Genomic DNA, 27,356 nt, shown 5'->3' with positions numbered 1-27,356 from the left:
CAGAAAGTGAAGAAGAACTAAAGAGCCTCTTGATGAAAGTGAAAAAGGAGAGTGAAAAAGTTGGCTTAAAGCTCAACATTCAGAAAACGAAGATCATGGCATCTGGTCCCATCACTTCATGGCAAATAGATGGGGAAACAATGGAAACAGTGGCTGACTTTATTTTTCTGGGCTCCAAAATCACTGTGGATGTTTATTGCAGCCATGAAATTAAAAGACGCTTACTCCTCGGAAGGAAAGTTATGACCAACTTATACAGCATATTAAAAAACAGAGACATTACTTTTCCAACAAAGGTCCATCTAGTCAAGGCTATGGTTTTTCCAGTAGTCATGTATGGATGTGAGAGTCGGTCTATAAAGAAAGCTGAGTGCAGAAGAATTGATGCTTTTGAACTGTGGTGTTGGAGAAGACTCTTGAGAGTCCCTTGGACTGCAAGGAGATCCAACCAGTCCATTCTAAAGGAGATCAATTCTGGGTGTTCATTGGAAGGACTGAGGCTGAAGCTGGAACTCCAATACTTTGGCCACCTGATGCGAAGAGCTGACTCATTTGAAAAGACCCTGATGCTGGGAAAGATTGAAGGCAGGAGGAGAAGGGGACAACGAAGGATGAGATGGCTGGATGGCATCACCAACACAATGGACAGGGGTTTAGGTGGACTCCAGGAGTTGGTGATGGACAGGGAGGCCTGGCATGCTGCGATTCATGGGGCCACAAATAGTTGGACATGACTGATTGACTGAACTGAACTGTTATGTATGGTAAATGGAGTCCTAGCTAGAGCCGTCAGGGTGGAGAAACAGTAATAGATATCAAAACTGGAAAGGGAGAAGTGCAATTGTCTCCATTTGCCAATGACATGATTTTGTATAGAGAAAATCCTAAGACTCAACCAAAATTTATTGGATCTAATAAATAAATTCAATAAATGTGATACTAAAAATTAACCCAAATTCAGTCATACTTCTATATACTAACAATGAATATTCTGAAAAAGAAATTGATTGCATTTATAATAGAATCAAACACAATACAATACCTAGGAATAAATTTACCTAAGGACGTGAAAGAGCTCTACTCTGAAATCTGCCAAACTCTGATATAAGAAATTAAAAATGCTAATAAAAGAGACATATTCCATATTCATGAATTGGAAGAATAGTTTTTAAATGTCAGTATTACCAAAAGGCACGTTTGGTTTTAATGTGATCCCTATTAAGATTTCAATGGCAGTTTTTACAGGAATGTAAAAAAAAAATACTCCTAAAATTTGTATGTAATCTCAGAAGACCCCCACTTGCATACCACTGACCAGAATTCAGTGTCAAGCAATCCAATTTTCAGTTTACTTCAATTTTGTGCCCTTTATCCTTCCTTCTTTGAACCTATTATTTGTTCTTTGCCATTTATTGTAAGAATGACTGTAAGAGCCATTCATAGGATTCTACGAACATGGAGAAGACAGGCACAGAGACAGTGGGCATATACTGGACTTCGCCTGACATACACTAGACACTGGACTGTACACTGAAATGTACATGAGATTTACACTGGACAATACCTTAGACTGTGCACTGCAGTATACACTGTGCACTGCACTGTGCCCTTGGACTGTACACCAGATGTGTCCACATGTGCTCCAATGTGTCTAGATATTCACTGGCCTACTCAGATGTGCACTGGACTGTACACTGGATGGACAGGGATTGTACACTGGGATGTACACTAGGCTGTGAAGAAACGAGCACTAGCATGATGTTTTCTAGTACATCATGGACACATGTCCTATGAACATATATATGCAAAATGCCAACCTCTAATGATTTCATTATTGTTTCTTATGATTTTTCCTTGAGGTCCAGGTAGACACAATCAGTCCATTTCAAGAAGCCAAAAAAGATTAAAGGTGAACTTGCTTGCATTGTATTACAACCAAAGAGTGATTGATTCTAAATTATTTACTATATAGATCAAAACCCCACAACTGAACTTGGTGTAAATGTATATTTGTCTACCCATAGCTGTTTTCCAAGGAGAAAATCTGGGGAGAAACCCTTGTAAAGAAGTTCTCATCATAGAGTTCAGGGAACATTACTTCTGAATCCCTTGTGTTTCTGTCTCTTAATTAATTTTCCCAGTTGGCCCCAAAATAAAGCCATGGGGCAACAGATGATGTCATAATTCCAAGCAACAATGAAGAGATACTTTCTATTCACACACAAAAAAGTGCAAGGATAATTGAATATTCACATGTAAAAATAAAACCCTGCATCACTATTTTACATCATTTACAAAAAAGTCAAAACATATTCAAGACTTGAATATAAGACCTTAAACCAAGAAACACTTAGAATAAAAAATAGGAATAAAGTTCCTTGTCATGGTAATGATTTATTTTATATGATACCTAAAGCATAAGCAACAAAATTTCAAAAATAAGGAATTTGGACTATATCAAGCTAAAAATTCATGAACAGGAAAATAAGTCCTCAAAATGAAAATATAACCTACAGGCCAGGAGAAAAATTTGTAAACCATCTATCTGACAATGGGTTAAGATATATAAAGAACGCATACAACTTAATAGCATAAAAATAACCCAACTAAATATGCATAAAGGACCTGATATTTCTCAGAAGATATATGAAAGGCCAAAAAGGACATCCCAAGATTAACATCACTAGTCATTAGGGAAATACACATTAAGAGCACAAAGAGATATCACCTCATGCCTGTTCAAATGGCTATCATCAAAAAGGACAGGAGATAAATACTGGCTTGAAATGGAATCTTTGTGCACTGTTAAACGGCATGGAGGATCCCCCCAAAAATTAAAAACAAAATCACCATATGATCCAGCAGTTCTAGTACTGGAAGTATATCCAAAGGAAATGAAAACATAAACTCAAAATGATAAGTTTACCCAGATGTTCGTAGCAGCGTTATTTACAATAGCTAAGACATAGAAATAATGTAAGTGTTCATAAATGGATGAATGGATGAGGAGTTGTGGTACAGATGAAGAGTTGTGGTATGTAGTTACAATATTATATTATTCAGCCAGAAAAAAATGAAGAAATCCTACTATTTGCAACAATATGATGGATGGACCTTAATGGCATTATGGTAAGTAAAATAAATCAGACAGAGAAAGGCAAATACTGTATGATTTCAGGTAGAGGTGGTATCAAGAAAGCCCGGACAAATAAATGAAAACATAAAAGAGATCAGACTTGTAGAAGTGGAGGGTGGATGCTAAGGGGATTGAAAGAAGGTGGTCAAAAGGCACAAACTTCTCTAAGATAAGTGAGTGCTGGGGAGGTAATGTACAATATGTTACATAGGTTACAATATGTACTACAGTTAACATTAATGTCTAATATAAAGGAAACTTATCAAGAAAGTACATCCTAGTAGTTAACATTTTAAGAACTTTTCACCTCTTTATGTTTTTACTTTTTTTCTTATTTATATGAGGAAATGGATGTTAGTGGACGCAACTGTGGTAATTCTTTCACAAAATATGCATGTCAAACACTATTACGCTGTAACTCAAATTTATAAAGTGATATATGCCACTTATTTCCCAAAAAAAAAAATTAGAAAATAATTTTTGACAGCTAACCTGTAATTGAAAAGCCAGAGTGAACACAGCTGTTGTTCTGAAGCATGTTAAAGTATAAGAGGGCCTATTTGGCATTCTCACATAATTCATGAGATGTGAAGTTATTTTGTACTAATTCTGGAGACTATTCACTTATTCATTCTTTAAAGCAGCATACACGGAGAAACTTGACATTCTGATTGGGTCTCGCTGCCTGTTGAACAGTACCTGCTTCCAGAAGAATCTATCCCTGTGTTTAATGTTGTTCATGAATAGCATGTGTTTCCTGAGATGGTCCTTCTGTAGCTGGGGAGGGTAACAGTCTGGTCAGCTGAGTTGACCAAATGGTTTCATGTCACAGCTATTTTTCTTTGCTTCTGTTAAATCCATAGGGGGGGTTATGTGGGGTATGGTTATATAAGCCAAATATGTTAAAATCATTGTATATGAGCTGTAAGTGAATGGTCTATTGAAAACTTCCTAATATCTGGACACTCCTTTGTCCAAATTAGCTGAATTCCCTGACCCAATTCACCTGCCTATCTAGAGTCTTTTGCATGCTATCTATGAACATGTGCAGACATACATGTATACATATATGTATATATATGTGTGTGTGTGCATGTGTATACATATAATTTTCCATCCCCTAATATTCTGAACATTGATTTCTTATTTCTCCTAATAATAGAGTCATGCATACCATTTGAGGTAAAGCATTTTTTAACTTGTTACTATATTATACATGTAGCCAGTATACCTCCTTTCCATTCTCCATAAAATAATGTAAAATGTTTAAAGATTTCTACTTTAGCTGGGAATAAACATATCTCAGCAAGCTCTGTCTTATGCAGCATTGTTATCCATAAAGAGCATGCAGACCTTAAGGGCAGTTCCATGAAGTTTGCAGATGTCACTAAACTGAAGGATGGAAAACTATGGTGGATGGCAGACATAGCATTTAGAAAATATTGTGACAGGCTAGAGAAATGAAATGGATCTAACAAGGTGAAATACAATTGGATAAACACCAAGTTTTACACTTGCCTCCAAATAACAAACCACACTAGGCATGAAAGGACTTAATGACGTTTGGTCTTAATTAATCTCAATACAGGTAAACACTATGACATAACCAAAGTAAGAAAGGAAGTAAATATTGAAATCAGGCTGCATTTTTAAAACTACAGTACTTAAAACAAGATGACTATGAATATCAATTCACTTTGTCTTGGTCAGACCATTACTGAGGAATTATACTTAGCTCTCTAATTCAGCTAACTCATTTGAGAAATGGTGATAAAATTTTCTAGTCCATGGAATTATCAGGATTAAAGGTGATAATGCATATAAAAGAGTTTGAACAATGTCTGACATGACATCAATGTTAAATTGATTGTAAATGATAATAACAATTATTGGAAATACTCAAAACTGTTGAAGAAGGTGGCATATATATGAGAGGATGGAAAAGTTATTCCATGCAAATGAAAATAAAAAGAAAGCTGGAGCAGCAATACTTATAGCAGACAAAATAGACTTTAAAATAAGACTGTTAAAAGACACAAAGAAGGATACTACATAATGATCAAGGAATCAATCCAAGAAGATAGAACAATTGTGAAAATATACGCATTCAACACTGGAGCACCTCAATATATATGAGACAGATGTTAACAAACATAAATGAATAAATTGACTGTAACACAATAACAATAGGGGACTTTAACTCCTCACTTGCACCAATGGACAGATCACCCAGTCAGAAAATCAGTAAGGAAACACAGGTCTTAAATGGCACATTAGACCAGACAGATTAATTGATATATATATAAAACATTCCATTCAAAGAAGAATACACATTCTTTTCAAGTGCACATGGAACATTCTCCAGGATAGATCACATGCTAGGCCACAGATAAGCCTTGGGAAATTTTAAAAAGTTGAAATCATATGAAGCATCTTTTCCATTCATGACACTATGAGATTAGAAATTAGCCAGACTCTGCCCTCACTTTCCTGGGAGTACACTGGCCACAGCCACTGCTATAAGACCTGCAAGCAGGCACTAAGCACTGCCCCCAACATCCCAGGAGCACACAAGTGCCCTGCATGCACACTCCATATCAAGGGGATAACAGCCAGCACAGGCTGAGAAAGAGGCAGCAAGCATCCAAACTAAAAGCATTCCCTCAATTCCAAAGGAGATAGCAAAGTAGAAGGCCTTGAACTCACCTGCTATCACAAACAAACAAAAGCACAACTAACCATTGAATGACAGTTAACAAGACTGGAACCCACAAAATGATGTTTTACATTCAAACAAAAAGAAGAGGCCAAAATGAAATGGTAGGAGGGGTACTTTCATGACATAATCCAATCTCATATGTGTTAGGTGGATGACCCAGAAGCTGGAAAATAATAATATCACAGAGGTTCTCACACAACAGTGAGAGTTTGGATCCCTATATCAGGATCCCTAGCCAGAGGCTGTCATTGGGAAGAGGAATCCCAAGAGCATTTGCTTTTGAAGGTCAGCAGGACTTGAGTGCACGAGCTCCACAGGACTGGAAGAAACAAAGACTCCACTGTTGGAGGCACATAGAAGATTTCACATACATTAGGACCCAGTACAAAGCCATAACTCCATAGGAGCCTGGCTGGACCAACCTGCAAATGTTAGAGGGTTTCCTGATTAGCCATGGCTCACTGAGGAGTGGGAAGACACTTGTGGCAAAGGACCCATGGAATAACGATAAGTGTCAACCATCCCAGAGGTCATCACTTTGACACCAAGACTTGACTCTACTCCATAGTCTACGGGCTGTAGTGCTACCTCTATTTAAATTTCCATATCTATTCTTTCTTTTCTTTCTTTCCTCTCAAAATATTTGTTAGTTTTATTTTCATTGCTTTATTCCCAACTTGACACCTTGCTTGAGTTTTGTTTTCCAGTTTGTGCTTTAGTTAGTTTTGTTCTTAACTGGTAAATATAATTTTTAATTTCCTTTGTTCACCGGGTCAATCTATTGTACTTTATTTTTGTTGGACTGTTTTGACTTTGCTCATGGGTGTATATGTATATGTGTGTATTACATTATTTTAATTATTTTTTATCTGATTTTGTAACTGCCATTTGTCTGGGGTTTATCTTTGGTTTCTCATTTTTGGATATTTGTTTTAATCTCACATAATGCCATAACAAACCACTTGTGGAATATTTTTTCCTGACCAGAGATCAAGCCCTGAGCCTTTGGAGTGGGAGCACTGACTCCAAGACCCTAGACTACCAGAGAAATAACCCTAGGGAGTATCAAATAGAACTCACACAAAGGAAACCAATTGAATACAAGACTCAGCATCACTCAAACACCAATAACACCCTGTGCAGGATGCCTCATCTAAACAACAAGCAAAGCAAAAATACAAAACCAATAATCAGCAGACAGGATTACCACCTCACTCAGCCTTGCCCATTAGAGGAAAAACAAAGAAACAAACAAAAACTCTGCACACATCTCACCCTATACGAAGCTTACACAAACCACTGGGTCAACCCTAGGAGGGCAGAAATCAAAAAGAAGAAAGAATTCAACCTTTTATAAGGAAAGAATTCAACTTCCCTTGAACCATGGGAAAAGGAGACCTCAAACACAATAAGTTAAAAAAAAATAATGAAAAGGCAGAGAAGTACTACACAAATGAAGGAACAAACTAGAAACACAGAAGTCCAAATAAATGAAAAGGGAATAGGCAAACTACCTGAAAAATAATTCAGAATAATGATAGTAAAGATGATCAAAAACCTTGAAAACAAAATGGAGAAAATACAAGAATCAATTAAGAAAGACCTAGAAGAATTAAAGAATAAACATACAGAGACAAACAACACAATTACTGAAATTAAAAATACTCTAGAAGGAATCAATAGCAGAATATGTGAAGCAGAAGAACAAATCTGTGGGCTTGAAGATAAAATGGTGGAAATAACTTCTGAAGAGCAGAATAAAGTAAAAAGAATGAAAAGACATGAGGATAGTCTCAGAGACCTCTGGGACAACATCAAATGCACCAACATTCACAATATAGGGGTCCCAGAAGAAGAGAAAAAGAAAGGGTATAAGAAAATTTTTGAAGAGATTATAGTTGAAAATTTGCCCAACAGGGAAAAAGAAAGAGTCAACCAAGTCCAAGAGGCAGAAAGAATCCCATGCAGGAGAAACCCAAGGAGAGACAGGCCAAGACACATACTAATCAAACTAACAAAGACTAAACACGAAGAAAGAATATTAAAAGCAGCAAGGGAGAAGCAACAATAACATACATATGCTTAACAGCTGATCCTTCAGCAGAAACGCAGCAGGCCAGAAGGGGATGGCAGGATATATTTAAAGTACTGAAAGGGAAAAATCTACAAACAAGATTACTGTACCTGGCAAGGATCTCATTCAAAATTGATGAAGAAATAAAAAACTTTTCAGACAAGCAAAAGTTAAGATAATTCAGTACCACCAAACCAGCTTTACAACAAATGTTAAAGGGACTTATATAGTCAAGACATACAAGAGAAGAAAAAAGATCTACAAATTCAACCCCAAACAATTAAGAAAATGGCAATAGGAACATATATATCAATAATTACTTTAAATGTAAGTGGATTAAATGCTCCAACCAAAAGACACAGCCTGACTGGATACAAAACAAGACCCATATATATGCTGTCTACAAGAAACCCACTTAAGACCTAAAGACACATATAGACCAAAAATGAGAGGATGGAAAAATTTATTCCATGCAAATGGGAAGCAAAAGAAAGCTGGAGCAACAATCCTCATATCAGGCAAAACAGACCTTAAAGAAGATTAGAAGACATAAGGAAGGACACTACATAATAATCAATGAATCAATCCAAGAGGAAGACATAACAATTGGAAGTATCTATGCATCCAACATAGGAGCACATCGATATATAAGACAAACAGTAACAGACATAAAAAAAGAAATTGACAGTATAACAATAATAGTAGACTTAAACACCCCACTCACACCAATGGACAGATCATCAAAAAAAAAAATAAGGAAACACAAGTCTTAAATGACACATTAGATGAGATGGATCTCAATGACATCTTTAGGACATTTCATCCAAATGCAGAAGAATACACCTTCTCAAGTGCACATGGAACATTCTCCAGGATAGACCACATCTTGGGTCACAAATTGAACCTCAGTTAATTTAAGAAAATTGAAATCATATCAAGCATCTTCTGCAACCACAATGATATGAAACACAACATTAATTACAAGAAAAAAAGTGTAAGAAAAACAAACACATGGATATTAAACAACATGTTGCTAAATGTCTACAGGTTACTGAAGAAATCAAAAGGGAAATCAAAAAAAATTCTAGAAACAAATGACAATGAAAACACAACAACCCAAAACCTATGGGATACAGCAAAAGCAGTTCTCAGCGGGAAGTTTATAGCAATATAAGTCCACCTCAATAAACAAGAAAAACATCAAATAGACAACCTATCTTTACACCTAAAGCAACTGAACAAAGAACAACAACAACAACAAAAACATGCAAAATTAGTAGAAAAAAAGAAATCATAAAGATCCGAGCAGAAATAATGAAAAAGAAATGAAAGAAACAACAGTAAAGATTAATAAAAGTAAAAGCTGGTTCATTGAGAAGATAAACAAAATTGACAAACCTTTAGACAGACTCATAAAGAACAAAAGAGAGAAGAATCAAATCAACAAAATTAGAAATGCAAAAGGAGAGGTTACAACAGACAATGCAGAAATACAAAGGATTATAGGAGACTGTTATGAACAACTCTAAGGCAATAAAATGGATAACCTGGAAGAAATGGACAGATTCTTAGAAAAGCTCAATCTTCCAAGACTGACCCAGGAAGAAATAGAAATTATGAACATCCCAATTACAAGCACTGAAATTAAAGCTGTGATCAAAAATCTCCCAAAAAACAAAAGCTCAGGACCAGCTGGCTTCACAGCATTCTTTCAAACATTTAGAGAAGACCTAACGCCTATCCTTCGAAAACTCTTGCAAAAAATTGCAAAGGAATGCTTCTAAACTCATTCTACAAGGCCACCATCACCCTGATACCAAAACCAGACAAAGACAACACACAAAAAAGAAAACTACAGGCCAATATCACTGATGAACATAGATGCAAAAATCCTCAACAAAATTTTAGCAAACAGAATTCAGCAACACATCAAAAAGCTCATACACCATGATCAAGTTGGGTTTATTCCATGAATGCAAGGATTCTTCACTATATGCAAATCAATCAATGTTATATACCATATTAACAAATTTAAAGATAAAAACCATATGATAATCTCAACAGATGCAGAAAAATCCTTTGACAAAATTCAGCACCCATTTATGATTAAAACTCTTCAAAAAATGGGCATAGAAGGAATCTACCTCAACATAGTAAAGGCCATATATGATAAGCCTACAGCAAATATTATTCTCAATGGTGAAAAACTGAAAGCATTCCCTCTAAGATCAGTGACAAAGGTCTCTACTTTTGCCAGTATTATTCAACATAGTTATGGAACTCCTAGCTATAGCAATCAGAGAAGAAAAACAAATAAAAGGAATCCAGATCAGAAAAGAAGAAGTAAAGCTGTCACTGTTTGCAGATGACAAGATACTGTATATAGAAAACCCTAAAGATGGTATCAGAAAATTACTAGAGCTAATCAGTGAATTTATCAAAGTTGCAGGATACAACATCAATATACAGAAATCACTTGCATTTCTATACACTAACTATAAAAAATTAGGAAGAGAAATTAAGGAATCAATCCCATTCACCATTGCAACAAAAAGAATTAAATATCTAGGAATAAACTTACCTAAGGAGACAAAATAACTGTACACAGAAAATTATAAGACACTGATGAAAGAAATCAAAGACAACATAAACAGATGGAGTGATATTCCATGTTCCTGGGTAGGAAGAATCAATATTGTGAAAATGACTATACTACCAAACACAATCTACAGATTCAATGTGATCCCTATCAAATAACCAATGGCATTTTTCCAGAGCTAGAACAAAAAATTTCACAATTTATATGGAAACACAAAAGACCCCAAATAGCCAAAGCAGTCTTGATGAAGAATGGAGCTGGAGGAATCAACCTTCCTGACTTCAGATTATACTACAAAACTACAGTCATCAAGACAGTATGGTACTGGTACAAAACCAGAAATATTGGAACAAGATAGAAAGCCCAGAAATAAACCCATGCACTATGGGTACCTTATTTTTGACAAAGGAGACAAGAATATACAAAGGGGCAAAGACAGCCTCTTCAACAAAAGGTGCTTGGAAAACTGGGCAGCTACATGTAAAAGAATGAAATTAGAAACGTTTCTAACACCATACACAAAGATAAACTTGAAATGGATTAAAGACCTACATGTAAAACCAGAAACTATAAAACTCTTAAAGGAAAACATAGGCAGAACACTCGATGACATAAATCAAAGCAAGATCCTCTATGACCCACCTCCTAGAGTAATGGAAATAAAAGCAATAGCAAACAAGTGGGACCTGATTAAACTGAAAAGCTTTTGCACAGCAAAGGAAACTTTGAGCAAGGTGAAAAGGCAACCCTAAGAATGGGAGAAAATAATAGCAAATAAAACAACTGACAAAGGATTAATTTCCAAAATATACAAGCAGCTCATATAACTCAATACCAGAAAAACAAACCACCCAATCAAAAAGTATGAAGACCTAAACAGACATTTCTCCAAAGAAGACATACAGATAGCTAACAAACACATGAAACGATGCTCAACATTGCTCATTATTAGAGAAATGCAAATCAAAACCACAATGAGATATCACCTCACACTGGTCAGAATGGCCATCATCAAAAAGTCTACATACAAACAATAAATGCTGAAGGTGTGGAGAAAAGGGAACACTCTTGCACTATTGGTGGGAATATAAATGGATGCAGCCACTATGGAAGACAGTATGGAGATTCCTTAAAAAACTAGAATAGAACCACCATATGACCCAGCAATCCCATTCCTAGGCATGTACCCTGAAGAAACCAAAATTGAAAAAGACACATGTATCCCATTATTCACTGCAGCACTCTTATCTCTAGAACATGGAAGCAGCCTAGATGTCTATTGACAGATGAGTGGATAAAGGTGTTGTGGTACATATACAAAATGGAACTTTACTCAGCTATAAAATGGAATGCCTTTGAGTCAGTTCTAATGAAATGCATGAACCTAGAATCTATCATACAGAGTAAAGTAAATCAGAAAGAGAAAGATAAATATCCTATTCTAATGCATATATACAGAATCTAGAAAAATGATACTGAAGAATTTATTTACAGGGAAACAATAGAGAAAAAGACATAGAGAACAGACTTATGGACACAGGGAGAGGGAAGGAGAGAGTGAGATGTATGGAAAGAGTAACATGGAAACTTACATTACCATATGCAAAATAGACACCCAATGGGAATTTGCTGTATGACTCAGGAAACTCAAACAGGGGCTCTGTATCAACCTAGAGGGGTGGGATGAGGAGGGCGATGGGAGGGAGGTTCAAAAGGGAGGGGATATATGTATACCTATGGCTGATTCATGTCAAGGCTTGACAGAAAACAAAATTCTGTAAAGCAATTATCCTTCAATAAAAAATAAATTAATTAAAAAAGAGTGGAGGCACAGACTGAGAAGATATATGAAAATTTTTAAAAGAGCTAGAACATTCAAGAAACAAAGAGATGAACAATATAATAACTGAAATGAAAAATACACTAGAAGGAATCATTAGCAGAATAAATAAGGCAGAAAAATGAATAAGTAAGCTGGAAGACAGACTGGTGGAAATCACTGCTGTGGAACAGAATAAAGAATGAAAAAAAAAATGAGGAAAGTTTAAGACCTCTAGGACAACATTAAATGCACCAACATTCACATTATAGAGGCCCCTACAGGAAAAGAGACAAAGGACCTAAGAAATGTGTGAAGAGATTATAGCTGCAAACTTCCCTAAAATTAAAAAGGAACCACTTATTCAAGTACAGGAGCACAGAGATTCTCATACAAGATAAACCCAAGGCAGAGACACATATTAATCAAACTGACAAATACTAAAGATGAAGAAAAAAAAACATTAAAAGCAAGAAAGGAAAAGAAACTAAGGAATCCTCATAAGGTTATCAGCTGATTTTTCAGCAGAAACTCTGCAGACCAGATGGGAATTACATGAAATATTTAAAGTGATAAAAGTGTGGAAAAAAAAAAAGACTATAACAAAGAGCACTCTACCCATTATGGTTCTCATTCAGATTTGATGCAGAAATAAAAAACTTTACTGTTAAGCAAAAGGTTAGAGAATTCAGCACTACCAACTAGTTTAACAAAAAATGCTAAAGGAACTTCTCTAGGGGGAATAGAAAAAGCCACAACTAGAACCAGGAAAACTGTGAATGGGAAAGCTCACTTGGAAAAGGCAAACATAAAGAGCAAAATATCCAAGCACTAATCTGATATCAAAACCAGCAATCAAGAGAAGAGGACAGTGCAAATGCAGAATATCAGAAATGCATTTGAAATTAAGAAATCAGATTAAAAATTTTGTTCATGGTTAGATTTCTATATCAAAATCTCATGGGAACCATAAACCAAAAATCTACAATACGAACACAGAAAAAGAAAAGCAATCCAAACATTCCAATAGATAGTCATCATATCACAAGAAAAGTGAGCAAAAATGGAAGGAAAGAAAAAGGGCCTACAAGAACAAGTCCAAGCAATTAACAAGATAGCAATGAGAACATTCATATCGCTGATTACCTTAAATGTAAATAAATACTCCAACCAAAAGACATAGACTAGCTGAATGGATGCAAAAACAAGACTTGTATATATGCTGCCTACAAGAGACCCACTTCAGACTTAGGGATATTCACATACTTAAAGTGAGGGGGTGAAAAAGGGTATTCTATGCAAATATCAATCAAAAGAGAATAGTAGTAGCGATGCTCATATCAGACAAAATAGACTTTAAAATAAATATTATTAGAAGAGACAAGGAAGGACACTGCATAATAATCAAGGGGTCAACCCAAGAAGAAGACAGAATAATTGTAAATATATATGAACCCAACATAGGAGCACCTTAATTATAGCAAATATTAAGAGCAATAAAAAGAGAAATCCATAGTCATAGTAATAGTGAGGGACTTGAGTACCCTACTTGATTCAATGGATCGGTCATCTAGACAGAAAATCAGTAAGAAAGCATAGGCCTTAAATGACACATTAGACCAGATAGACAATTTATAGAACATTAAATCTGAGAGCAACAGGATACACTTTCCTCTCAAGTACACATGGAACATTCTCCAGGATAGATCACATCTTGGGTCACAAATAAAGCCTTGATAAATTTAAGGAAATTGACATCAAACATTTTTTCTGATCATAACACTATGAGATTAGAACTCAAATATTGGATGGGGTGAGGGAAGACAGCATGTGTCTTACAAACATGTGTAAGCTAAAAACATGTTACAAAACAACCAATGGATCACGAAGAAATGAAAGAGGAAGTCAAAAAATATCTAGAGAAAAATGACAATGAAAAAAGTATGATCTGAAACCTACAGGACACAGCAAAGACAGATCTAAGAGGGAAGTTTATAGCTATATAATTTTACCTTTGTAAACAAGAAGAATCTCAAACAACCTGACCTGACATCTAAAGCAAGTACAGAAAGAAGAACTAATGAAAGTGAAAGCTAGTAGAATGAAAGAAATTTTAAGATCAGAGCAGAAATAATGAAATACAGATGAAGAAAACTAATAGAAAAGATCAATGAAACTAAAGCCTGGCTTTTTGAAAAGATAAATAAAATGGATAAACCTTTAGCTAGATTCATCAAGAAAAAAAGCTAAAGAACTCACATAAAAAAAAAACATTAGGAATGAGAAAGGAGAAGTTCCAACTGACCCTACAGGAATACAAACAATCAGGAGACCACTTCAAGCAACTATATTCCAAGAAATAGACAAGCTAGAAAAAAATGGACGAATTCTTAGAAAGGTACAATTCCCCAAGTCTAAACCAGGAAGAAATAGAAAATATAATGAGACCAATTAAAGTACTAATATCAAATCTCTGATTTAAAAACTCCTATTAAACAAAAGTCCAGGACCAAATGGATTCCCAGGCAAATTGTATCAAACATTTAGGCAACAGTTAACATTATATTTTTGAAACTCTGCCGTAAATTTGCAGAGGAAGAAACACTTCCAAGTTCATTCTACAAGGCCACCATCACCATGAAACAAAAAACAGACAAAGATACCACAGAAAAAGAAAAGTACAGGCCAATATCACTAATGAACATACATGCAAAAATACTCAACATATTACTGGTCAATTGAATCCAATAATATAGTAAAAGGATCATATACCATGATCAAGTGGGATTCATCCCAGGGATTCAGTGATTCTTCAATGTCCACATATCAATCATTGTGATAAACCACATCAATGAATTGAAGAATAAATAATAATACAACCATCTCAGTAGATGAAAAGGCTTTTGCCAAAATTTAAAACACCATTTATGATAAAAGGTAAAACAACCTCTTCAGAAAGTGAACATAGAGGGAATTTCCTCAAAATAATAAAGGCCATATATGACAAACCCACAGCTGATATCATTCTCAATAGTGAAAAGCTAAAAACATTTCCTTTAAGATCATGAATAAGATAAAATGTCCATTCTCACCACTTTTATTCAACATAGTTTTAGAAGTCCTAGCCTCAGCAATCAGAGAAGAAAAAGAAATAAAAATATGGAAAAGAAAACTGTCACTATTTACAGATGACATGATACTATACATAGAAAATTCTAAAGACACTATCATAAACTGCTGCTGCTGCTGCTAAGTCACTTCAGTCATGTCCGACTCTGTGCGACCCCATAGACGGCTGCCCACCAGGCTCCCCCATCCCTGGGATTCTTCAGGCAAGAACACTGGAGTGGGTTGCCATTTAGAGCTCATCAATGAATTCCAGAAAGTTGCAGAATACAAAATTAATGTATAGCAACCTCCTGCATTTCTATACATTAACAATAAAATATCAGAAATACAAATTAAGGAAACAATTCCATTTACCGTTACATCTAAACTACCAGACTACCTGACCTGCCTCCTGAGAAATCTGTATGCAGGTCAAGAAGGAACAGTTAGAACTGGACATGGAACGACAAACTGGTTCCAAATCGGGAAAGGAGTACAACAAGGCTGTATATTGTCACCCTTCTTATTTAACTTATATGCAGAGCACATCATGCAAAATGCTGGGCTGGATGAAGCACAAGCTGGAATCAGGATTGCTGGGAGAAATATCAATAAACTCAGATATGCAGATGACACCACCCTTATGGCAGAAAGCAAAGAAGAACTAAACAGCCTCTTGATGAAAGTGAAAAAGGAGAGTGAAAAAGTTGCCTTAAAACTCAACATTCAGAAAGCTAAGATCATGGCATCTGGTCCCATAACTAAATGACAAATAGATGGGGAAACAATGGAAATAGTGAGAGACTTGACTTTATTTTGGGGGGCTCCAAAATCACTGCAGATGGTGATTGCAGCCATAAAATTAAAAGAGGCTTGCTCCTTGGAAGAAAAACTGTGACCAGCCTACACAACATATTAAAAACCAGAGACATTACCAACAAAGGTCCATCTAATCAAAGCTATGGTTTTTCTAATAGTCATGTATGGATGTGAGAGTTGGACTGTAAAGAAAGCTGAGCGCTGAAGAATTGATGCTTTTGAACTGGTGTTGGAGAAGAGTGTGAGTGTCCCTTGGACTGCAAGGAGATCCAACCAGTCCATCCTCTAGGAAATCAGTGCTGAATACTCATTGGTAGGACTGATGCTGAAGCTGAAAGTCCAATACTTTGGCCACCTGATGTGAAGAACTGACTCACTGGAAAAGACCCTGATGCTGGGAAAGACTGAAGGCAGAAGGAGAAGGGGATGACAGAGGATAAGATGGTTGAATGGCATCACCAATGCGATGGACATGAGTTTGAGTAGGTTCCGGGATTTGGTGTTGGACAGGGAAGCCTGGCGTGCTGTAGTCCATGGGGTCGCAAAGAACTGGACACGACTGAGCAACTGAACTGAACTAAAAGAATAAACTATCTAGGAATAAACCTTCCTAAGGAGACGAAAGACTTGTAATCTGATAACTGTAAAATGTTAATGAAAGAAATCGTAGATGACACAGAGAGGTATTTCATGTTCTTGTATTGGAAGAATCAATATTGTGAAAATGATTATACTCCATAAGACAATCTACAGATTTAATGATATCCCACAAGACAATCTACAGATTTAATGATATCCCTGCTGCTGCTAAGTCACTTCAGTCGTGTCCGACTCTGTGCGACCTCATAGACAGCAGCCCACCAGGCTTCCCTGTCCCCAGGCTTTTCCAGGCAAGAGTACTGGAGTGGACTGCCATTTCCTTCTCCAATGCATGAAAGTGAAAAGTGACAGTGAAGTCACTCAGTCATGTCTGACTCTGCAACCCCATGGATTGTAGCCTACCAGGCTGCTCTGTCCATGGGATTTTCCAGGCAAGAGTACTGGAGTGGGAATGATATCCCTATCAAATTACTAATGGCATTTTTCATAGAACTAGAACAAATGAGACCTAGTTAAACTGAAAAGCTTCTACAGAGCAGAATAAACGATAAGCAAAACAAAAAGACAACCCACTGAATGGGAGAAACTATTTGCAAATGAAGTGACCAACAAGGGTGTTATCTCTAACATATATGAACAGCTCATGCAGCTCTGTATCTAACAAACAACCCAATCAAAACATGGGCAAAATATCTAAATAACAGTTTCCCCAAAGAAGACATACAGATGCCAGAAAAGCACATGAAAGGATGCTCAACATCAGTCAGAGATATGCAAATCAAAACTACAATAAGGTATTGCCTCACACTGGTCAGAATAGCCATCATCAAATCTACAAACAACAAATGCTTGAAAGGATGAATAGAAAAAGGAACCCTCCTACACTGGTGATGGGAATGTAAACTGGTACAACCACCATGGAGAATGGTCTGAAGGTTCCTCATAAGACTAAAAATGGTACTACCGTATTATCCAGGAATCCCACTCCTGGGCATATATCCAGAGAAAACTGAACTTCAAGGTACATGCACCCCAGTGTTCACTAAGCACTATTTACAATAGCAAAGACATGCAAGCAACTCAAATGTCCATTGACAGAGGAATGGGTAAAGATGTGGTACATATATATGATGCAGAATTATTCAGCCATAGAAAAAGAACAAGATAATGCCTTAGCAGCAACATAGACGGACCTAGAGATTATCATATTAAGAGAAGAATCTCATATGATATTGTTCATGTGTGAAATCTTTAAAAACTGATACAAATGAACTTATTTACAAAACAGAAATAGACACACAGACATAGAAAACAAATGTATAGTTACTAAAAGGAAAATGAGGAGAACATTAGGATTATGGATTAAAATAAACACATTATTATATGTAAAATAGATAAACAACAGGGACCTACTTTATAGCATAGGGAACTATACTCAAAATCTTGTATTAACCTATAACAGAAGATAATATAAAAAGAAAAAAATATATATGTACTTGTAACTGAATCATTTTGTACAGCTGAAAAATAACACAACTTTGTAAATCAACTATAATTAAAAATAAAAATAATTTTTTTTTTAAAGTGGCAACAACAGTGAAAAATTTAAAACTATGAGGAATCATCAAAAAAACTAGATATGTTTGCTCTAGAGATGAGATGATTCAGAAGAGATATAATAGCTCTCTTCTAAGAATAAAGAATAAAAATGTGATAGAGGGATGAAGAGGTCTTTGAATATCAAGGATGAAAACAAGGATCCGTGAAGATGGGCAAGAAAAATCCAATTTTTAACAGTCAGAATTGTACAGAGTTGCATGAGTAAAATACCTTCCATGGTGGTAAGTTCTTCAAGATTGGAGAATTTAGAGCACAGGTTTTGATGACTTTTGAATATGATTGCTCTAGACTAATATAGGTCAGAATTTGGTTATGTGTCCTCTAAGGTCCGTCTAGTCAAGGCTATGGTTTTTCCTGTGGTCATGTATGGATGTGAGAGTTGGACTGTGAAGAAAGCTGAGCGCCAAAGAATTGATGCTTTTGAAGTGTGGTGTTGGAGAAGACTCTTGAGAGTCCCTTGGACTGCAAGGAGATCCAACCAGTCCATTCTGAAGGAGATCAGCCCTGGGATTTCTTTGGAGGGAATGATACTGAAGCTGAAACTCCAGTACTTTGGCCACCTCATGCGAAGAGTTGACTCATTGGAAAAGACTCTGATGCTGGGAGGGATTGGGGGCAGGAGGAGAAGCAGACGACAGAGGATGAGATGGCTGGATGGCATCACTGACTTGATGGACGTGAGTCTGAGTGAACTCCGGGAGTTGGTGATGGACAGGGAGGCCTGGCGTGCTGCGATTCATGGGGTCACAGAGTCGGACACGGCTGAGCGACTGAACTGAACTGAACTGAAGGTATATTCTGGCCCCGAGATTCTCTGGTTTTGTAAATATCTGGCAACGCAGTTTTAACTATAAAAGGTGGCCACTTGTCTCACCTTAAATTTTTAGCTGTTCATTGTCTGAGGTGAGAAGTTACTGTAAGCAACAGACATATAAATAAGCAGCAGTAAAAATAAGCACCGAGTAATATTCTATTGTGTATATATACTACATCTTTGTCTCTTCATATGTCAGTGGACATTTAGGTTGCTTCCATGTTCTGGCTATTGTTAACTGTGCAGCAGGGAGCATTGGGGTACATGTGTCTTTTTGAATTATGGTTTTCTTAGGATATTTGCTCAATAGTGGGATTGCTGGGTCATATTGGGTCACTTACAGTGACGTGGATAAACCTAAAGTCTGTCACACAAAGTGAAGTCAGAAAGAGAAAAATAAATATCATATATTAATACGTGCATATGGAATCTAGAAAATTTGTACTGATGAACCTATTTGCAGGGCAGGAATAGAGACACGGATGTAGAGAACGCACTTGTGGACACAGGGGAGGAACGGCAAAGGGTGAGACAAATTGAGAGTGCATTGACGTATATATACTACCATGCATAAAGCAGCTAGTGGGAGCTGCTGTATAGCACAGGGAGCACAGCTTGGTGCTCTGTGATGACCTAGAGGGTGGGATGGAGGGGAGGTGTGAGCGAGGCTTAAGAAGGAGGGGATACATGTATAATATGTATACATATAGCTGATTGACGTTGTACAGCAGAAACTAACACGACATTGTAAAGCAATTATACTCCAATTTAAAAAAAAAAAAAGAAAGAAACACTGCAAAACATTGTTTTAATGTTTGAATGCTATCAACCTTTAATCCTTTATGCGTATTCAAGGTCTTTACTCCAGAAATTATACTTTGCTATAATTTGGGGAACTCCCACCTCAAGGTGGGAGGTGGCACCTGTAATAAACATGCTAAAAACTATCCCCTAGAAGAAAAGTTATTTTGAAACCAGGAAATCGAATGATGCTGCTTAGAGAATTGCTACCTCTGTGATGCTGGATAAGTCATTTAGCCTCTCTGAACCTCGGTTAATTCTTTTGTAAAAAGGGTATAGTCAGACTTCCTCCGATAGCTGAGGCAGAGATAAAAGTAGATGAATGCGTTTGCATGTGTCAGCTTATTCACTATGAACTGGGAAAAGTAAAGCAGCGTGATTTTCCACTCAAACGAGTCCTTGATCATTCATGCATTTTTAGCTGCTTAGTTATAATTTTACTTAGAAATAAGATTTTTAAGAAACATTTAGAAAAAAGTTTCAAGAACATTTCTTTTTTAAACTTAGAAATGTCTCCCTGTTAACACGGACTGCTCTGCAGGCAAGGGCAGGGAAAAACAGGGTGTGTATACGTGAGTATACATGTGTACATCTGTTTGAGCAAAATGGGAGGTGGCCAGGGGGTTACTATGACTGTCAGAAATCTGTCCTATGTGCTCGGTAAAGTGTTTATAAGACTAATTTTCTTAGTGCAGGCTTATTGCTTCCCTAATGATGAAACCTCCTTAACCTCACTTCTAAACAGGACGGGAAGATATTCTGCCGGCGGACAGCATGTGATTGCCAGAATCCAAGCGTTGACCTTTTCTGCTGCCCAGAGTGTGACACCAGGGTCACAAGCCAATGTTTGGATCAAAATGGACACAAGCTCTATCGGAGTGGAGACAACTGGACTCACAGCTGCCAGCAGTGCCGGTGTCTGGTATGCTGTCTTCCTTCAGAGTGTGTTGTCCTTTATACTCTTGAGGGGTTTACAAACTCAGTTGCCTGTGGGCTTTAGTTTCCTGCTATTTGTGAAGGCAGGAAGGTGTGGGTCCTGTGGCTAATGCAGGGGTAAATGCTCTTCCAGAAGGCATTCATGTTCCACTGTTTAAAACAGCAAGCAAGACATTTACATAGGACAAATTTGGCCCAAGTTACTTTGCAACTGCTACTTTTTAGCAAATCCAGGACAATAAAAATCCCCAAATGACAGAAAGCTTTTGAGGCCTTGATCAGGAGTTGTAGTTCTTACAGAGCCAAGTCTTTCATTTCTTGGGACATTACCAATAAAGATTTCAGTATGAGAGATAACAGAACATAGTAGAAATACCAGGGAATGATATTGATTCTAGGCCATAGAGACCTAGAATTCAGGCCTGGTTCTCCCACATACAAGCTCTGTGTGATTAACGTGGGCAAGTCCCAGCATTTCACTTGATCATTCTTTCCTTCAGTGTCTACAAGTGGATGAGCACCTATTTTGCAGGGCTGTTGTGAAGATCAGAGATATGTGTGAATGGCAAATATAGTATTTGACACATAGAAAGTACTTAATGCACAGCAGTAACTACAGTTCATGTTTCCTGGATCGAAAAATTGGTTTCAAGAGCTAAACCTTCCTATAGAAAAATGAAGGGTGCCTTTGTATCTAAATATGGGGATACTAAGGGTATAATCAGGTTTGAGAAATTTCAGAGAAAAAGCTTAATTTCTGGAACTGGTTCTTTCTGTTTCAGATTATACCACAGACAGAGATTCCTAATGTTGCAAAGGCTGTTAAAATACATTATCATAGTGAATATGATATTCTATCTCTGAGGGAATTACGGCCAGTGGAGTTGAGTCATAACTAAGTCAATTTGTAACGGAAACTGTTAGCTGCATTTTGTAATGTAACATTTTCTAAAGTTAATGATTCAGTCTATAGATATTGCATAAAAACAGGCATTCAGAGACATCATGCTGTAAATTTCCATTGGATTTTCTAAAGTCACCGGAAAATGTGCAGATAATCTTAGTAGAAATAATTCCTTCTTAATTATTCCTAATGCTGAGGAGTATAACTCAGATATATTCAAATCATAGCCATTTTTCACATCTCCAATTCAAGAACAAACTCAACACAGCTATAGAATTAGCTCACATGTCAGTCTGAAAAATTGCATTTCTAAGAAGCCAGTCTTCAGCACTCAGAAGAATGAGTATTAAATTTAGACATGAAATTTTTACAGAATTTCAGGAGTATCCCCTGCCATCCCAGACCCTAATATTTCCTTGGAAAATTGATGCTAATGAATATAACTTTGTGATGACTTGAGAATGTAGCGGGTTATATTTAATGTCAATAATTTGCACGTGCCAGATCCCAGATGATGTAACAGTGATCATGACGTGTGTGCTAAGTCGCTTCAGTCATGTCTGACTCTGCAACCCTATGGACTGTAGCTCACCAGACTCCTCTGCCCATGGCATTCTCCAGGCAAGAATACTGGAATGGTTTGCCATCCCCTCCTCCAGGGGATCTTCCTGATCCAGGGATTGAACCCATATCTCTTACATCTCCTGCACTGGCAGGTGGGTTCTTTACCACTTGTACCGCTGGGAAGCCCCGTGAGCATGACAGACGTGGGCAATCATGAAGCTGATCAAAGGCCATGATCTTGTGATGCTGACTGAGTTTGAGTATGAGTTTGCATTGATTATAATACGTGTCATGATAACAGAAGACTACACAGAGAAACAGATCTGCTGTGTGCAGTTCAGTGGGGCCACAGGTGCCAGTTTATAGGCTACTTGGACGCTGCATCTGAACTGTAACACTGTACGTCACGTGACTGTACGTCACGTTAGTGACATATCACTGGCCAGACAGAACAGTCAAAACCGTTCTGAAATGTTTCTCCTGATATTGCACAACCTCAGTTCTAAATCTAACATAAGCAACTCAGTGTGATGTTGTTGAAATAGTACAGTGACTCAGGTTCCTCCTTTGACCTCAAGAAAAATAAGTTTCTCTTTATACACTAGCCCAGTATCATCTCTTTGTTCATTTGATTAGCATTTATTGACCAGAACTGTGCTAAGGATCAGGGAGATAAAGGGAAAAGCCCAGAACCCGAAAGCTCAAAACTTAATCTGGTATTGTATTAATAACTATAATAAGGATCAATAAGAATCACTAAAAAATAATTATGGGTTGCCATTGGCACAGAGAGATGGGACCTAACTCTCTCCATGGCTGCAATATAGACAGTCAGCAAAAGCACACTGGAGGAGATGATGTCTGTATTCCTTCTTTGAGGAGGAAGCACGTCATACCCATATGGAATCATACACGTAAGGATGCTAAAGTAGGAGCAGTCAGTGAGGGCAGTCATGGAGATTCCTGAGGATTTCCCTCTCTAGGACTTTGGCAACAGGATTGTGCCGAAAGCTAATGAGGAGGCTTTTTTTTTTTTTACTTCTTCTCCACAGGAAGGAGAGGTAGACTGCTGGCCGCTGACTTGCCCCAGTCTGAGCTGTGAGTACACAACTCTCCTGGAAGGGGAATGTTGTCCCCGCTGTGTCAGTGACCCCTGCCTGGCTGATAATATCGCCTATGACATCAGAAAAACTTGCCTGGACAGCTATGGCCTTTCAAGGCTTAGTGGCTCAGTGTGGACAATGGCTGGATCTCCATGTACAACCTGCAAATGCAAGGTAATTGGGTGTCCTGAGGGTAACCAGGCCTCCGACGCGTGCCTGTGAACACCTGCAGGAGGCCCACTCCTGATAGTTCTGAATGCACGGGTTCCCAGGGGTGTGGGAACACAGCCAGGCATTTGCTTCTCTCCGGAGGTTAATCTGTCTGACTGGATGATAGTTGTACTGTGTATAAAGGCAAATTCCAAATGAACATGGAACAAAATAGTCCTCTCTTGCCTGTAAAATATGGAATTTAAACAATTGACCCTAGGCCCAATTATGGCTGATTTAAGCTATTTTGACATGAATATGGGAAAGAAAAAAAAAAAAAAGATCTACTTTCATCGTGGAAAAAAATTTTAAGCTCTTTCAGGCAACTGTCTATGTTAGAAGAAAGTGTTCTATAAATCTGTGAAGTTGTTTGCTTTAATTATCACAATGCCTAATGCAAGGACTTGAAGCTCCTGCTGTAAGATTTAATTAACTGTGATTATTTTCTTGTCTTTTTGGAGGAGTTCCCATGAGGCATCCTCACATGTCTTTAAAATTAAAAACTGACCCCTTCCTCCCTTCTAAGTTTATGGAGAACTATGACTGTAGTAGACTTTAGGCAGGGTTAAATTTCTGCTGAAACATCTGCTTAAATTCCCATGATTAAGCATGTTAAATATATTAATCCATTTGATTCTATCAAATCCTGTTTCAGCTTCATGCATCAGTGGAAGGATCTCAACTTGCCTTTTTATGCTGTTTTAAATGTGTGTTCTTTTTTCTGAGAAGTATCATCTTACAATGCAGCCCCAATAGGAAAAGCACATCAAACGTCATAAAGTAAAAGTTATGACCCATATTCCTTCAGCCCCATCAAATACAATGACCAGGGAATATATAGACCTATGGTATTCAGTATGATTTCTCTGAGGTCAGCTTTGAAATCATTTAGGAGAATTATAAAGGTATATTTACATTGTGTGCATGCACATGCTCAGTTGCTCAGTCATGTCTGACTCTTTGCAACCCCATAGACTATAGCCCACCAGGCTACTCTGTCCATGGAATTTCCCAGGCAAGAATACTTGAGTGGGTTGCTATTTTCTCCTCAAGTTGATCTTCCAGACTCAGAGACTGAACCAGCATCTCCTATGTCTCCTGCATAGATAGGAGGATTCTTTACCACTGAGCCACCTGGGAAGTCCATATTTAATATTAATAGGTATAATTGATTTCTCATGAATTCTTAATAATTGATATGTACCTTCCCTCTCATAGTCACCACAAGAGAGTCTGTATTTACCCCTAATATGCCTGCCTTTCTGGAAGCCATTTTTGAGTTATTTTCAGATTCTTTTTGGTATTTTTGACTAGTTTTATTAATGGTAATTTATCTTTCAGAGGGTTAATTTTGGAAAGAATCTCAATCAGAGTAATTGTAGTGAATAAACTGTGTGATCAAACACATTGGAAATACAGAGGAGTCTCAAACATGGTCTGAGTTCAGAGGGGGTATATGAAGTTTCACTGCCAGCAGACCCCAACAAGAGGGGCCCTGCAGGGTCTCATAAGTCTTGCCTTCCATTTTACTCCTCTTCTGGCATTTTTCTAGTAATCATTTTTAGAGCATTCATGGAGTTGGTCTCAAAACGTAGCTGATCATTTTGAATGTAAAAGTGGACGCTGCATATTGATTTGTATTCTATGTCTCTGGCTAATGCTTGTGTCTTGATGCACAGAATGGAAGTGTCTGCTGTTCTGTGGATCTGGAGTGTCTTCATAATAATTGAAGTATTTAAAATGGACTCATCATCGCAGAAGAAAAATGGACAAAATAACCATCCAACATGATGAAGAAGGAGTTGGTGTTTGGGTTTTTTGTTTTTTTTTTTTAAGCCACAGATAATTACCAAAGTTTCCATTGAAGGAAGGTGTTTGGGGGTTGCCTTTTGGACCTACCATGTTGCTCATTCTTGCTAACCTAGACTAGGTGACCTATGGTGCATTGCACTTAAGTCTATAATTGTTAAAAAAAAAAAAAAAAGTTTCCCGTGTTGTAAATCACGTTTCCCTTATCAGATCATTTACAGACACATTTAAATGATCTCATGGTAAATGTTGATGTATTTTATGGTTTATTTTGTGTACAAACATAATAGAGACTTGGCTCCTTTTATTTATTTTTTCTGGATTTTTGGATCAAATTCTACAATAAAGTTGCCTGTTGTGATTTTTGTCCCATCCACTGAATACTTAATATTCAGATTCCTGTGAAATGTATTAATGTGTGTATGTACAGCCTAACTGCATCTTAAATTGCAAACTGTTGGATACATCTAGATCCCCATTCAGCTTAAACCAGCTGAAAGCAATTATGATATGTTAAAGATGGGAAAGACCACAGATATAAATAAATAGCTATTTTGAAAAGAACTTTCTCCTCCCTCTTACAAACAAAATGAAATAAAATCTTAAACCACAATTTAGAAGCAACAATGCTTGCAGCCTTTTCTGGCACTGAAAGAGAAAGTATCTGCATTGGTTTCATATAGTATTTAATAACTTACAGGGCATCTGTGGTGGCTCAGCTGGTAAAGAATCCACCTGCCATGCGGGAGACCTGGGTTCGATCCCTGGGTTGGGAAGATCCTCTGGAGAAGGGAAAGGCTACCCATTCCAGTATTCTGGGCTGAAGAATTCCATAGACTGTATAGTCCATGGGGTTGCAAAGAGTTGGACATGACTGAGTGACTTTCACTTTAATAATTGACAAGGGACTTCCATGCCTATTCATACAAGTTGCCATTATAGCTTAGGTGCAGGGTATTATTCCTACATTACGTAAGAGTAAATTAATGTATCCCAGTCAACTAATTTGTTCAGATCTAGTTGACTTATAACACATTGGGATTGTTAATCAGGTCTCCTGATGCCTTTCCAATGATATTTTTTACTAAATCATGCAACATCTTATATGGTAGATGATATACTTTTAAGAAAGTATACTTTTATATATTCAGTAGCTGTTTTAGAACACTGAATATTTTTATTTGAGCCACTATCATTATTTTTAAAAGTTGGCAGTAACTGAGTTACACAAAATGAATAAAATTTGCAAATGACATCGTATCTGAGCTGAAAATTCAAACTTAGGTTGTAGTTTCAAGTGAACTACATCTAAGTGTTTCTAATATCTGCTGCTGCTGCTAAGTCACATCAGTCATGTCCGACTCTGTGCGACCCTATAGACGGAAGCCCACCAGGCTTCTCTGTCCCTGGGATTCTCCAGGCAAGAACACTGGAGTGGGTTCCCATTTCCTTCTCCAATGCATGAAAGTGAAAAGTGAAAATGAAGTTGCTCAGTCGTGCCCAACTCTTAGTGACCCCATGGACTGTAGCCTACCAGGCTGCTCTGTCCATGGGATTTTCCAGGCAAGAGTACTGGAGTGGGTTGCCATTGCCTTCTCCGATATAATTCACCACATGAGATCAATTTCATGTGCTAAATTATGATATAGCAATTAAAGCTCTATTTGACAACTACTGCTATAGTAAGGTCGGAGAAGGCAATGGCAACCCACTCCAGTGTT

General features: G+C 37.2%; 1 protein-coding gene across 2 annotated transcripts in view; it reads left to right on the top strand.

Moving 5' to 3' along the window:
• NELL1 (neural EGFL like 1) overlaps window positions 1–26,445 on the top strand; it is a 1,049,219-nt gene extending 1,022,774 nt beyond the window's left edge. For both annotated transcript variants that reach the window (XM_070364999.1, XM_070364998.1), the window contains 3 exons: window positions 20,855–21,031; window positions 23,566–23,790; window positions 25,506–26,445. In XM_070364999.1, the coding sequence (XP_070221100.1) occupies window positions 20,855–21,031; window positions 23,566–23,790; window positions 25,506–25,556 (453 nt within the window). In that variant the 3' untranslated portion in view covers window positions 25,557–26,445. The remainder of the gene's footprint in view (window positions 1–20,854; window positions 21,032–23,565; window positions 23,791–25,505) is intronic.
• Window positions 26,446–27,356: the final 911 nt, after the last annotated feature.

The sequence above is a fragment of the Bos mutus genome, chromosome 29 (assembly GCF_027580195.1).
Source record: "Bos mutus isolate GX-2022 chromosome 29, NWIPB_WYAK_1.1, whole genome shotgun sequence".
NCBI lineage: Eukaryota > Metazoa > Chordata > Mammalia > Artiodactyla > Bovidae > Bos > Bos mutus.
The sequence above is the reverse complement of the archived record's forward strand: the minus strand, read 5'-3'. Positions and strand labels throughout refer to the sequence as shown.